The sequence below is a fragment of the Erithacus rubecula genome (genome assembly GCF_903797595.1).
Source record: "Erithacus rubecula genome assembly, chromosome: 2".
Taxonomy (NCBI): Eukaryota; Metazoa; Chordata; class Aves; order Passeriformes; family Muscicapidae; genus Erithacus; species Erithacus rubecula.
The window spans coordinates 18,227,019-18,243,271 of NC_136685.1; the positions used below are offsets into that span (position 1 = coordinate 18,227,019).

The 16,253-nt window shown below is 34.8% G+C and overlaps 1 protein-coding gene across 1 annotated transcript in view; it reads right to left on the reverse strand.

Annotated features, from left to right (window-relative positions):
- The window catches only part of SNTG2 (syntrophin gamma 2), a 108,548-nt gene that overhangs the window by 23,775 nt on the left and 68,520 nt on the right, over window positions 1-16,253 (reverse strand). Inside the window, exons 11-12 of the mRNA XM_079297577.1 lie at window positions 9,006-9,122; window positions 1,039-1,110 (exon numbers count right to left, since the gene is read on the reverse strand). Of these exons, the coding sequence (XP_079153703.1) occupies window positions 1,039-1,110; window positions 9,006-9,122 (189 nt within the window). The remainder of the gene's footprint in view (window positions 1-1,038; window positions 1,111-9,005; window positions 9,123-16,253) is intronic.

The window sequence follows — 16,253 nt, forward strand, 5'->3', positions numbered from 1 at the left end:
ATTTCATCAGTGCCTGACTTATTTATGAGCTAAAAGTTAAATTACAAAAAATATAATGGAGATTAAATAAATGATCTGTGACAGAACATCTACTTTTTGTTGGAATCTTAGTGATGGGCAGGACCTGAATTTGCCCATATGTTCCCAGAGTGAGACATGGTAACACAAATATAATGCCATGCCTACAAGAATATAGCTCTCCTCCTGTGCCTCTGGAGCTGAGCTCTAGCCCTGAACTCCAAGACTGCCAATTTTCTGGCATGGCAGTGCCAAAACATTTCCTTCCCAAGCCCTGAATAAATGTTGCATCGGAAAAAAAACCACAAATAAAAAAAACCCTGCAACACAAAAAAAAGCCACACAAGCCAAACCCAAAAAAAAAAAAAAAAAAAAAAGTCCCACCAATACCAAATCAAAAACTTTAAGCACTTCTGCTTTAGTGCAGGATTTCTTACAGGTAACAGCAACAACCTGCCTTTTCCAAGTCATCAGTGCATGGTCAAAGGAGAAGCATTGGAGAAGGGCTGCAGCTGGTGAGAACTAAAGAGGAGCTTTAATTTTTCACTGAAACAGCATTTTATCTGAAAAGACAGATTTTTTCTGAAAAATATTTTTACTCTCCTAAACAAATAGGCTATCATATTAGCCTTATCTCACCTACAAAGGTTTTGTTTTTGTTGGAGAACAAAATTAATCTATCTGATACAATTTATTAGAAAACATATTCTGTAAGTCAATTATTCACACACACCAATATCATCATGCTTAGCAGTGTGTCTCATGGATACTTTATACAGCTATATTGAAAAGTTTCTTCAATAAGAAAGCATTTTAACTTGCTCACTTGGAGCTTAACCTGTTTTCCATATTCTCATACTTGCACAGCTAATGTACTAGCAATTTCAAATAGTATTTTTCAAAAAAACAGATTAACTATTTGAATACTAGTTATTCCGAGTTAAGATTGAGTTTATCATCAACAGGAAAAGGTAAACTTCCTTTACTAAATGAAATCATTGGAACCGTTGGTAAACCTACCTTGTGAATTTTAAATAGAACCTCACAGAGGTTATAGATTTTTTCAGCTCGCACCCAGTCTAGTGTGCTTACCTATAATATAAAAAAAAAAAAATTATCAACACATTCTTTATTCGAAAATCATGTTCAGATGAAAAAAACTGAAGAGGTTTTGTCCATAATTATTCTACTGGATCCTTTAAAAACAGGCACATTGGTACATTTAATATCCAGCATTTAGAAAAGACATTGAAATATTATTAAATTTTTCCAGAAACAGGAATTATAAAGTGCTAAATAATTTCAGTTTTTCATTTCCCAGTATGATGGAAACCTCTTTGTAGTCTCTGTGGTTAGTTACACAAGCATTTTTATTTCTCAAGATGCTAACACAGAGAACTCAGTCTCAAACACAGATTCATTCAGCTTTATGTCTCAATATTAAAAATATCATACAATCAATAGACCGAGATGTATTCCTAAATTCAGTTTTGAGTTTACATGCACTACGGAGGCAAAAACTCAATATTTATTCCAAAAATGGAAAAGGACTATGTGACTGCAATATTTAAAATCAAGAATAATATCAACTGTGTGCTCAATAATATGAAAACACTTAATTTTGTTTCCTTTTGATTTCATTAGTTAATCCTGTTGACATGACAGGCTGTTAAAATCTAAGCAGTGAGAATGATGTTTGAGGTTTATACCAAATTCTACTTAATGATGTGTACCTAGCCTACATAGCTCAAGAAATAAAAAAAAAAAAAAAAGAACTTATACACAGGAAAAATTCAATGGGAATTTTCATTATATTTGTTTTCAGAGCAAAATCCTAGCTCTTGAGGAATGCATAGGAATGACTGCATAGATAAATGAAGGATTTGACTAGGTTGTAACTCTGTGGCTTTTGGTATATAGAAATAAGTATTTTGGTAACTTTAATAGTAACTTGAATAATTTAAAATTGATATTGATATAATTGATATAATTGATATAATTTAAAGCTGATATATTCCCACATCTCACCCAACAGGAAGAAAGCAGAAAAAAAAAAATTAAAACTATTAACATAAAGAAAAACTTGTTTGTTAAACATCTGGTTTATGTGGATGAAAATTAACTAAAAAAAACCTTCGAAATTCAATAACAGATTCTTTGTGTTCACAGTAGCACATAATTCACCTTTTAAAAAAATTAGTATTTCTCCTGATGATTTTCATGGAGATATCATCATGTTCTGGTTTTTTTAAAATTTATTTTAAAGTTTAATTTTCAAGTCTCTTTAATTTCCAAGCTGTTAAACAGAATTGTAATAACTTGATAAAAATTCAAACCACTACAGAACTTTCAGGCCTCTGATGGGACTTCTGTTACTTCATAGTCCTATGGAAAAGTAATGGGAACTTAATTTTTTTCTAATCTTAAAAATCTGAATTAATTCTTAATAATCTAGCCTTCTCCCAGTTTCTCTTGGATTTAGAATGGTTTTTTAAGATTTTTAAACTTAGATATTAGGAATCCCCTACAGAAATGGGATTAAAGAACTCCAGAAGTTCTAGAACCACATCTTTTCAGGATATAGAGAGACTCACATTCTAGGATTCTCCATTTCACAGTTTTATATCTTAAAATCAAATGGAAAACACAACTTGAATATGATACATCCACTAGAATATGCAAAACAGGTTACATGCTTTGTTTTGCTATGAGAAATGCCTCAAAAATAAAAGCTCAAAACATTACATACAGTTAATTTTAAACTGACATGATAAAAACATAGAGTATTAATTAATATTTTTCAAATTTAAATGTAATGCCAGCTGGTTTAGAAAAGAAATCAAAGAAATTTTAGATTTATAAAATGTAGCAGTTTTTCATACCTTTCTATTTTTAGGTTTCCATTTCTATTTTTCTTCTAGTAAGTCCATTCAATATTTTATTTGAGTTTTGCAATTTAATTATTGTACAAATATGAAATAATGCAAGTTTTGAAAGAACTGAAACAGAGTAATTATAAAGCTAAAGAAATATACATTTGAACAGTCTCACAGTAAAGTAAGTACTGCAGGTCTTTGCTTAATCTTATTTCCAAGGAAATATTTTGTACTTTGATAGCTGTTTTGAAAAGACAATAATTAAATAATACATGTTTTGCCCTATTACTGTTAATCCTCCAAAGGGATATTCATGCTTCTTGCAAAATAAGGTTTAGAGTAGAATGGGAGCTATTTCACTATTTGGTCTTTAATTTCTCAAAGGGAAAGGGATCTTTTACATCTCACTCAACAGCAGGAGAACCCTTTATTGCTGTAAGTGGCTAGACATAGAAGCATAAGCACTGATTCATTTGCTGTTTATTAAACTGATTTTGGTGACATCACCTGAAAGCTGTTGAGATATGATATATGGACTTTCATTTGCCCATGTCACTTATTTTGATTCCTGAAGATTAACTGTTGGGGTTTTTTGCATCATTAGTGATGGACAAAGGTGACACTGCTGTGCTATTAAATTCACTCTGAATACTTCAGACTTCTTCCCATTATTCCATGTATCTCTTTCATCTTTTGATGCTGTGTAACCTCATGTGACATTTTCAGCAGAGGCAAGCAGTGACAGTGACAACTGCTGGCACTTATATAAGGTTTTCTTCACCTGTGTATGTCAGAGAAAGGCTACCAAACTTACAGAGTGAAACAGTCTGAATACCACTGTGTGCAAGGTGCTCAAAACACAAATGACACGATGAGAGGAATTTTATGGAGGTAAAATAAACATATTACAAAGGAATATTAGAATCTAAACAGAGAGCTGACCTTTACAGTTTTATCAGAACAATCATAGTATGTATAAGTTTAAAATGTTACTGTTATTGACTGCTTTACTTTTAAAAAACTCACAAATAATCATATACTCCTAGTCAAGGAGAAAAGCTGGAAATATTCAGGAAAGTTCATGAAAACTGCAATACCCTTCATTTGATTTAAAGAATGTTCCAGTTTATTGCAGGTTATCCATCATCACATATATAATTACTGGGTAATAAGTAACTAAGATAAATGAGATACTCAAGTATATCTCTTAGGCAATGAAACAGTTTTTCTCATTATTTCCCTTTGGAATTGATCCTGCAGGTATTCTATGCATTGCAATTTTTTGGCATGACAGTATTATTATTTTTTATGAAGCATTTGACAAAACATTTCAAACAGCTATATTCAGGATAGATGACTTAATGAAACATGCTTGCATTCATATGAATTTAGTTCAGACAGTTTCAGAAATTGTGTCAAATATATAAGAGTTTCAATTTGCATTCAATAAGCTTCTACTTTAATTCATGTTTGTCTGCTACATGAATTTATGACCAAGAGGAGCTGAATGATGTTATTTTTATTATTGGGAGACCAACTCCTCAGCTAACCCAGTGCAGTATGTATGAAATACTTGGTTCTGTAGACATTCAGCTACATTAATCCTTTCAGGAATATTGCAAAACTAAGACATTTGTAAACTCATAACTAGCACTGAGCTGATCAGGAAGATAAAACCAGAGCTACATAAAATAGGAACCTGAAATTACAATTCTATGTCTCTAATGAGAGAGTGAAATAGGTACAAAGAGTTACAACAGTCACAAATGTTGCAGAAGTACTTTTTACTTTAGCATGAATTTCTGCAATTTCCTCATGGCTGAGAAACTTCATTACATTGGAGTTCTATAAAATAAGCAAACTTGTAAAATCTACTTTTACATAGACCCAGTGATCTCAGTATCAGTTCAATCTCATATTCCAAACATACTTACCTTTAAATATGTGTGTTAATCATTGGCTTTTCTTTAAAAAGTTATGATTTAAAATAGAGAGAAAACAATAAACTCATTTTGATACACACATGCAGTAAACAATTAGCTCACGAAGTTACTCCCTAAAAGATAACTCTGCATTTATAAAACAAGCATAAAAGACTTTCATGCCTGCTCAGAGATCACCACTAAATAAAGAAATATAGAGTGAATGTAAAAGAGAATCATACTTCAAAACTCACTTAAATCAAATTAACATAACATACTCTTGGGCTTTCTCTGAACATAGAATGTGATTCTAGAAGTCTCCAGAGCCTCCTAGGATATTAAACACATTTGAATAAATTTGAAGAGTAAAATGTAAGGGGAAAAAAGTCAAAATGTCTATAGTACTTATTACTGGAATACAGCAAATGCTGCATTATCTTAGAATTAAGCAGAAGCATCCAATCTGCCTAGAAGTACTAAAAAGGTCTAAGGAGAAGATTAAATACTGCTAGGTAAAGCATAATTAATTTTACTGGTCTCTTCACTCCTAAATGGAAAAAAAAAAAACCAAACAAACAAAAAAAAAAAAAACTAATTTAGAAAAATTATTGTAAGGTATTAAAAAGGAAAACAAGAACTCAAGGCCTGTTCCTGCAATGAATTATTATATGGCATTATTAGAAGTCTAAAGATGCCCCAAACAACTCAAATTGGGTGGTACAAAACACACACTAAAACAGTTAGATCCTAGCAAATCCTGTAACAACAAAAATAATACTTGTGTGTAGAGTTAGAAAGTTCACCAAAACTGTTCATGGTCAAGTCAAAGTTCCCCAACTTATTTCCACCTCACTCCTAATGTGTTACATTGACTTCTTGTGTAATGTAAATTACTATCAGAAATATTTAGAACTAATGTGGCAGCATTAAAAACACTGCTTGTCTTAATTACATCGTGCAAGTTTCTCTATAGTGTCAAATGTGGAACTATTTCTGTTACTTTCACAATATTCTTCTATTTATTCTTTTCTTAAAATTACAAAAAGCACATGCAGGGATTGTCTAGCTGCTTTCATGTCAAATTACTTCATTGTCATTTATTTAATCCCATTGAAAAATATAGTTTTGTAATTAAGGGTAACACAGCAGATGTAAGGATATGGCTACTTGAAGATTTAATGTAAAACCATAATGAATTATAAAGAAAACATTAAAAAATTAAACAGTAGAAATGTCCCCTACATCTAGCCCGTATTCCATAAAAAGCATTGAATTAATTTCTGGAAATTTTCAAAAATATAAAAAATAGTTTGATTTTGAATAACAATTTATACTACTTTTTCCTCAATTTATTCTGGGATATCAATTTAGAACTTTTCCAATATCTGAAAATTGACAGGAAGGTTTTAGAGGCTTTTAGAACATCATAAAGTACTGCTTGTATATTAAAATTGACACAAGAATAATTTATATTGGTTCAGTGGTGTTTTTCAGAAATGTGTCATCTTCTAATATAGCAGTCTGTAAATGAAATGCATAAATTTCTTAAATGCAATCAGATAAGTCTCTTCAGGGATACAAAATGACCACACACCATTCTTGATATTTATGTCTGTGGTGAAGCCTCTACATTTCTGGAATCACCACCTGAGATATTGTAGAAATAGTGTATAAATATAATATTACTTGTCATAGTGATTTCATAGTATCATATCCACATTTTTTCTACAATTTTTTAATTTTTGCTCATGGATAACTACGTTTTCCATTCTTGTGAAAATTAGCAGCTGTATTTACATGCACATCATTTTTTCCACATAATGAAATACAAAAAGAGTTGAAATTGTACTACACCTTTTACAGGCAGTTGTAAAATGATGGAAAATATAAGTGTAGAACTTATAGGTCATCTGCTTTGTGTACACTATATTGATACATTGATATGCAATGTTGGTTCAGAATACATATAGCAATAACTATCTGAAATAAAATATGTTAAACTTGTATCTTCTAACAAACAAGTTGAAACATCTGTATTTTTGTGATTGAATTATCTTTTTTTGTTTTTTCCTGCTTAAGACAGTAAAAAAGCCAAACCTAGGTAGGAGCAATGTTAAGAGCAGTAACATAAAATATTTCTAAAAACAGTGTAAGAGTCTTTACACAGTTTAGTGTGGGGACTGGTGTTTCCAGCTACAGAGCTGGGAGAAGTGACACAGAGCCAGTGCCATGGGAGCTCTCCAGGGTCTGGCAGGGCAGGGTCCCAGCTCATGGCCCTGCAGTGGACTGACCTTGTCACACAGCCAAACACCCACAGAGCCCCTCACTAACTCCCCATCCCACTGCTAAGGGATGGGAGAGACAACAGGAAGAACAAAATTGAGAAAATGTATGGGGCAAGAAGAGCACAATCTAGTAAGTGATGGAAAGCATAAGAGATCAATTAATGCAAAGGCAATTACACACTTCTCAGCCCAAGCAGACAAATGCCCAGCCAGCCTCCAAACAATGGCTACTTTTGAAGACCAAATCTCCATTTTTTGTTACTGAGCATGATGTTTCATGGTACATGTTTCATGGAAATCCCTTTTGGCCTTTTTAAATCAGCTGTCCTGGCTATGTCCCCCACAGCCTGTCCCTGCCCCAGGCTGTTTGCTGGGTGAGCAGTGAGTATGGAAAGGCTGCACCAGCCCTGCTCAGCATCAGCACAAACAGCAGTGTTACCTCTGCTTTGGCCCCAGTAAGAACCAGTGCCACATGGGCTGTCATGACACAGTGACCTCCACCCAGCAAGGCCCAGTACGTATGCTGGCAGGAGCAGGGCAGCCATGGGCACTGGGCAGCCCTGGCTCTGGGCACCAGCCATCCCCCTGGCACCAGCCATGGGCACTGGGCAGCCCTGGCTCTGGGCACCAGCCATCCCCCTGGCAGCAGGCACAGGCCGAGGCTGGGCCCAGACATGGGCTGTGGAGACCCTGAGAGGCATTCCCGAGTTTGGGAGACACAAGAGGTGTCTCTCACAGCAAATGCCCCTGTACCCCTGTTCTGCTCCTTTGGCTGGATCCGTGCCTGGTCCCTGTCCCTCTGTTTTTTGGTCACTCCCAGCCTGTTTCCCCGTTGGGTCCCATGCCCCAACCCCACCTCTGTGCCGTCCCCATCTTCCCTGGTAATTGGTCCCTGATGCTCCTGCCACCCCAAACATCCCATGTACTTGAACCTGGACCCTCACCACAAGTTGCAAGATTACTATGGCCATTTTAGAATGTTTGGAGTTAATTGGAATCATTGGATTAATAATTTCAATCTAGAAAGGGGGAAATTTTACCTAATGCATTTCATTGAGGTTCATAAATAACTTTTGAAAAGTATGTACTTCCCAAAGGTGCTGCAGAGAGTACACATATAAAGGATCAGATTTTCTTTGGATTAGCAGACAAAACTGGGAGACTGAGCACCTCCTGAGCAAAACTGTATGCAAATTGTATAATTGAATTTGCATTCTAAGTCCACATTTTATTTTTTTATTATTTGTTTGAGGCAAAGGTTTTCTGGAGAAAAATGAAAGGATTAAATATTACCATGCGCTAAGTATTGCTAATTTATGTTAACGGTTTAGAATTCTACAGCTCATTTCCATTTCACCATTCTGCATTAATTTTTAGGAAAATATTAGATAAGGCACCTGATGTGAAACATCATTCTTGTTATGAGGTACATAAATTATCAAAGCAACACTTGGTCAAACTGTACACTTAGTACTTCAATCCCTTGCTTGTATGAAAAATCCACAAGTATCATCCCATAGTATGGATGGTCTATTTCATGATGCATCTTGTCTTTCAGAAAGCAGAGTAACTACCAGCTCATTACATCTACATAAAACCTTAGAATAAATAAGGGAAGAAATATGAGGCCTAATCAACCAAAATAAAACCTGACCATGACAACTTCAAAAAACCAATCATCCCATAAGGAAGTCTTTACACTATCCAGATACAGCAAGCTTTTCAGAGGACCTTGAAAGATGCCAAATATCTCCAGTTTATTAAAATTCAGTGGCATCTGTGGTTTTAACTTACATTGAAATCTCAGCTAAAATTTTCACTTGATAAAGGAAAACAAGCCCAGACGTAAGAAACAAGTTTCCATTTACAATGAAACTGACACAAGAATATAAATTTTTTTTTACCGGTGGAGTGCTGAAAATGTAGAAGGATGAACCCTTCAGAGCCAGAAACTTGAATTTGTAGAGCTGAGATGAATCAGTTCCTTCAAGTCTTTCATTTACCCATCCCATGTGTATGACCTGTAGAAGAAAATAATTGAAAATTGAAGTTCTGTTTCTCAGTGGATCATAAGAGTGGTTTTAGTTGAATGCCTTCCAACCATTTCCATATTCGTGATGTGTACAGTATCATCCCAGTGTGTCAGAAGTCCTTGAAGAGACTTAAACTTGTAGTACATGTAGTCTGAATCTTATCTGAAATAATCCCTGTTTCAAAAAGCCACCTATGCAGGTCAAAGCAGTCTCTCATTTGAGCCAGCAGAAAACCTACATGTATTGAAGTAGTTCAGCAGTTTATGAAAACCATAATACCTTATCTATAGCAATGTCAAAACTTGGACATATTGGCATTTCTATTACACATACCTCTAAAGAAACACTTCTAAACAAATCAGTAGATTTATCTGAAATCAAACAGCTTTCACCAGGCTTGTGTTTGCAGCTGTTAACAGTCTTTGTCACACTTGTTGGCTTTCAGAGTTTATACATTTCTTTCATATACATTTTATCACGTTTATGTTTTCGAAGAATTAGATGTCAAATTCAGTGGTTATACAATGCATGCCTTTATTTTCCAGATAAATTAATGCTAAGAAAAAATGAAGTGAAGAAATTAAATTGCATGCTTCACTTTTGAGGTAAATACAAATTTATAAAGAAATGCTATAAAAATAATGCTATACTGTGGTAGCAGAATATAATGAATGTCTTTACTGAAAAATAACAAAGCAAAAAACATTCCAGGCTTCATTTTGCATACATTAAGAGGTATATATTGCTCTTGAAACAGGTACTTAAATCTAGAGTGAATCACCAATCTGAATGTATAAGTATTGCTGAGCAGCTTGCTCATTTTCAACTAAGGCTACACTTACAATCAGTAATGAGTTACATGGGGAAGAAATGCCAAAGTACTAGCTAATAGTATGGATGAATGATCATACTTATATTATGAAAACCTCACAAATTGTTTTCTAATGTTGGTATTTAATGTATCATTATGTCTTCTGTCAATCAGCTTATCAAGAAATCAGTATGTCGAGCCAGACCATCCTTCTCCATACTGTTCTACCGCGCTCCAGCACTAATATTTTAAGGAGATCTAAGAAACAGCAAAATAAATACAGTAGCCCTTCCAGTTCTTGATTTGCTATTCTGTAAATTGAATAACTCTCGCCAAAACATTGATTCTATAGTAATAAGCAAAAGTGTAGAAACAGGATGTTCAGACACCACATTACTTAAAAAGAATTACGATACTGTTGTTGATACTCTACTACAATGATAATTATATATATTAATACCAAATAACACATACAAAAAGACTGATATCCAATATAATTTTAGGGGTTTTTACTTTCTTTTTACATATCTGTGCTGGTTCCACATGGAAGGGTGGGGGGAGGAGTCACCAGGGCTGTCCCCTCTGGGAGCTTTCCCTGTGGGATGCAGGGACCAGTCAGAGGCTGATTTGGTGTTGGCATCCCAGGTGGCCAAGGAGAGAGTTGTTTCATTTTCATAAATCACATTGGTGGGGGGTGGGCCGCTCTCTTTTGGCTTCCAGCCTCCCTGGAGGTGAGGTGGCCCTGGCCCCTGCCCTGCCCTGGCCTGGTGGCTCCCGGCTCGGCTCGGCTCCCTCTCCACGTGGTCTGCCCAAGCGGGGGAATCGGGAGCCACCAAAGGCTCTCCCTTCCCTGCTCCTGTTCTGAGAGAAGAGGCCTCCAGGTGACCACGTGGCTTCTTCATGTTCTGGATGCAATTTTAACTCTTTTAATGCCTGGATAAGATTCTTGATCCCTGAGCTCCCCTGAATGAGAATAAATAAAACATGGAGTCTACAGAAGTCAGTGGAATGAAGATAAAGTTCCTGGTGGGAAGAGATTGAAAAGATGCAACTGATGAGTAGCTGAAAACCTTTTTTGTGGGCTAAGGGGACAGTGACTACACTAAAATTCCTTTAAACTGTGAAATATACTGGGGGAGGTATAAGTGCTTGAAAAGAAGACCTTTTTGCTTTGAGGAAATGGAGCTCTCTGTCTTGAAACCGGAAATATGAACAGAGACATTTAATAGAAAAAGAGATTAAGAGAATTTTGTCTTTCAGCAGCTTGCCTCTAAAAGCAGTACCCCAAGTGTGTAACATAACCCATAGCACAGCTCTGGAAGGACGGTGGAGATGAGAGGAGAGTCATAATCTGAAATATTTCCCGGGCAGATGTAGATTGTGAAGACACTCCCTAAGCCTAAACCAAGAAAGGGATTTTTCTCCCTAAAGTGAACTGAAATGATTATTTAAATGGATAACTGACTGAAGTGTTTCTGTATGTTGTTGTTAAGAAACATGGAATGAAGGAAGGAATAATCTAGAAATCTTATTCTGAATTATTTTTTGTGTTATTAATAAATGTCTTCTTATAACATTTAAGTTTTAAGCCTGCCTTGTCTCTGATCCTAAATCCTATCTCTAAAGGAAACTAAATACATTAAAATTGGCAAAACCAAGTCACACTGTGACAATATTTTTCGTATTGACTGGTTTACTTAATGGTCTTTTAGACCTCAGAAATGGAGAAAGAATAATTATTCAGTTCAACAAAATCTGTATGGAACAAAAGAAAAAAAGTGTTGCTACTCAATAGAAAGCTGTCTGTGGTTTACTGGGTTACTGAGATTTTAATTGGATCTTAGTATGTGGGTGGGAATGTTAGTCTGGGATAAAAAATATTCAGTTGGTTTTTTTTTATTGAAACCTGCAATTTGAAGTTTTCAAGAGTGCTTATAAGGCATTATATTATAAACTGCCCCTTCTCAGAGAGCACTGCTTTCACTACTATTTGAAAATTACCCATACATCATTGATGCATTATTAAGTTTCTAACATGCTCTAATACATTTTCCAAAAGTTCCTGTAAGAAGGAAATGAGCAATGGCACTCATTACTAGGAGATAAAACAAGTCACTAACAAAATGTAATCCAATCATAGCAAATAAATGAAAGTTCTTATTTGCACTTATTGTTTCCCTACAGCAATAAAGCATCTAGATGCTGTTATGTCTAGAAATTTAATGCTTTAAATGTAATAAAACAGTCAGTACGTTTTGTATATAGTACTTTTAGATAAATAGTTATGAATAGTAAATGATGCAAAACAGGAAGGAATTGAAGAAAGATAAGGATAAAGTAATTTTATACATTATATACATAATATTTTAAAAAACATTTTTCTGTTTTGGAAAAAAAAAAAAGATAAAGAGAAAGAAAGAAAAAATGGTCTTTCAAGAGTAGGTGCAGGATTTCTTGTATGCTGCAGGATGAAGCCAGGCAAACATATTCCTGACATGCTTGCAGCAGCAGTTCTGCTATGAGGAAAATGAGAAAACCCATAATATTTGAAAAGCTTCTTATTTAGAATTATGATCTTATAATTATCAAACTGAGAGTAGAAAAGAAGCTTCTGAAAAACTTAGTACCCTACACTCTCCATGATACCTATCTTGTTTCTAAAAAATTCTTCCTTAATGTTTTCAGGACCTCTGCTAGTTGAGGCTTCCTGTTTTCTCTCAATAATCTATTCTAACACTTTATTTCTCATGTCAAGCATGAATCAGTCTTGCTGTAATCGCAGTTAAAGACTTTTTTTTTTTTCCTATCCACTAAAGACTTAAATTATTTTCACCTTGAAGTGGAAGAATTAAAAAAGCTTACTGAGTTCACAAATGGAGCAAAAATCCATTGATAAGGATTTGTAGGTCCTGTGGCGTCATTTTTTGCTGCTTTTCACATTATTCTCTGAGCACAAAGTTATCATTATTGAATATTTCTTTCAAACATCTGTATTTCCTTCAACCTGTCCACAGAAGCCACAGAAAACCTTTGGTCAATACCTTTTCAGAAACATAGTGCACAAAATCAGAGGCAGGATTCCTGCCAAGGCCTGAACACTTAGCATGTCTTGCAGTAGTTGGCTGAGATACAGCCCACAGTACCTGCCTTTCTCAAAGCCACTGAGCAGACATGGTTGTCCTGGCATGCAGGTGAGCAGCCAGCCTGGCCTGATGTTAATCTAACAAGGTAACAGTGTGAGAAACTGCTGAACGTCGCTCATGGTGTGAAGGGAGAACTCGGCTGGTCAGTGAAGCCAACAAGGGGATAAACACCTATAAAGGGCTAAACTAGAAGGTGTAATATGAAAAAAGAAGGTGAATAATGGGTGAAGAATTCCAAAAGATAATGAAAACTGACTTACAGACAATTGTGGTAATATCACAGATCAAGGCTAAAATAACCTAATGAGCATGTAAAATTTGGACAAAATAAGGGCTAATGAAGAAGCTAAAGTGTGGGTGAATTCCTTATTTGGGAGTGGAAAAAGGGAAAAAAAAGGAATGCCAGTAAACCAAAGGAATGCAAGCTTTTGGGGTCTCTGTTGGGTCAACCCTCTACCTGATTACAACATGCTGATGTAATACTAAACCATAATAATTAACCATAATAATAATTCCAAAAAATGAACCTATTGTTTTTCATATTATCTCTATCTGACTTGCTTCTGCAGATAGGGGTACCTCTGAGTTCTATTAAGACAATGGTGGATTAACCAAACCTTTCTAAAAGAATTTTCCCCCACAGATAACCATCAAGCATTTTCTAGTAACAGCCTCTTCAGTTTTTCCCAGTCTTTTACATTCACTTAATTATTCTTGCATATATGCTGTGTCCTAATTGGCTTCAACCCTGGTTTTCAGACTCCTTCTTCAATATGGCAAGATCATTCTTAAGTTTAACAGTGTATTTTAAAGCTTAATGTCTTGCAAAATTAGAAGACTTACTTTTGCTAATGCCACAAAGGCAGTATTGAAGGGAACTGGATCCTCTTCACCACTTCAAGTCAATATGTCAGTTTTGAAAATGAACCATCTATACCTAATACTGGATTGTCCAACAAAAGCTGTAAAATCAAATCTGTATAATACTTGTTTAAAATATTTTAATGTCAGAAGCTGTCAGAAACCTTGCTGGAATCAAGATATGTTGCAGCAACCTCCTGTCACACATCCACAGGATATGTTACGTGTTCACAAGAGAAAATTAGATTGGTTGTCACTATTTCTTATTGACAAATCCTTCAGGACAGTTATTTGTCATCTTTCTGTTCCACACAGGTATTTTGTTTATTTATTTCAAATTTCTTCACAGGGATTGAAGCCAAATTGAATAGTCTTTGTCCAACTTCTTCTTTATTCAGCATCCATAATATTTGCCCTTTCCTAATGTTTCAATATGTCACTTGGCAGACACAAATCCCCTGAAATAACCATTATAAAAGTTTAAGTCTTAAAACCACAAAAAACTATCCAGCAAAAAAACCAAAAAACATTGCAAGTATTTTTATCAGTACAGAGAGAGAATTGGCTAATTTGCTTTTATAAAAAAATAAAAATCAATCCAGCAACATGTATTTTTGGAAAATTGAGTCCCAAATCTAACAAAGAATCAAGTGCTTTCAAATCTCTAGAGTTTTATAATAAATGATATCAAGTAAAATCAAAATTTATCATGCTTAGATGCTGTCTGTTTCATCACTGACACAGGTTACATAGACACTTAGAGCTTCAGCTGTGCTACTTATTTAATATCATTCAAATTTGTGCAATCCCTGAATATTTATTAAAATCTTATAGTCCTTGACTTGGAGTAACCATCATGACATGTTCATAACTAGAACTCACAAAACAATTTCCACAGACAGTCTGGGATTTTAGCTTTAGTGAAAATAATTTCTAATAGGCAGTTTAAATGAAAACACCTTGCTTTGGTGGGAGAAAAGAATTTTAAAGTGTGGAAGTAGCTGGAACAATTAAATTCATGACCTGGTAATTTTTATTTTAACAGTATAAATATATGAAGAATAACTACAACTTCTTGCCTAATATTGCTAACTTTGCCTACTACCTCTCACTTTGGGTCACAGACACAGGGCAAAGTCATAGAATCAGAGAATCATAGAATATTTTGAATTGGAAGGGATCCACAAGAAATATCAAAGTCTAAATTATGGCCCTTCACAGCCCAAGAATCACATCATCTTTTGGCAAAGAGACCCATAATAAGGCTTGTTTAGACCTTTAATCCTTTACCATTTTCTTTATTTAAATACGTGTGGCATTCATTATGGTCTGGAGATTCAGCTTGCAGTTAAACCAGTCAGAGGCAATATAAAAGACAAAGAAGAAAGCTGGGTTTAACAAAGTAATTTTTTACATTCTTGATGACCCTGAATCCCAGTTTTTTAATGGCCTGTGAAAAACAGAATCTGAATGAAACCTATCCACATCCAACCTTCTCCCTTTATGAAAGATTAAGTTGGACTCTAAAAGCCATGAAGAAACTCACTGCAGGCAACACATTAATGAAACTCTAAGGACCTGTTTAATTCTTCAGGAATGTCCAGGCTCAAAAGGAAAGATAAATTTGCAACTATCACCAATTTTACTTCAAGGCAGTTCTTCAAGTGACCTTCAATCTGTTAAGGTTATCCTTTCTCTAAATTTTAAATCCATTGCCTTAATAAGAGCTATTCAGGTCTGTACAAACATTTTGTAACTGACGCTAATAGGCACCATTAATCTAGGCCAGAGCAAGCCCTCTTCTGCTTTCAGTTATCATTGCCAAATTTTACATTATGCTTTTGTTTCATATATATACCTGAGAATTCATATCTTGATTGCTTTTAAAGCAAATTTTCACAGGACATATAAAGCCTGAGCTGTTCACAATTGCTTCTTTTTTATGTTTTCTAGTTTTATTTACTTGATCTGCCCAAATTCATTATAAACTTCCCCCCTCCTCACATTCTGGCAGAGAACAATCTAATGTTTGTTGCTGTCAATTGTACCTTAAATTTTCAGCTTCTAAAATTAAGGTCCTAATTGTCCTTTTTTTCATACTTGGAATGGAAAAAATGGGATAGATTTGTATTGCCTAACTTTAGCCATCTACTTTAGATGGTAGGCTGAGGCAAGTCCAGATAGCAAAAGTTGCTCCTCTAAAAGATGATTTAAAGCACTGATACCAAGTTTCATATTTGAACAGCTCTCCAGAACAGAATAAGTTTCTGCACTGATTATTTAGGCAGTTTATGGAGACTAGTG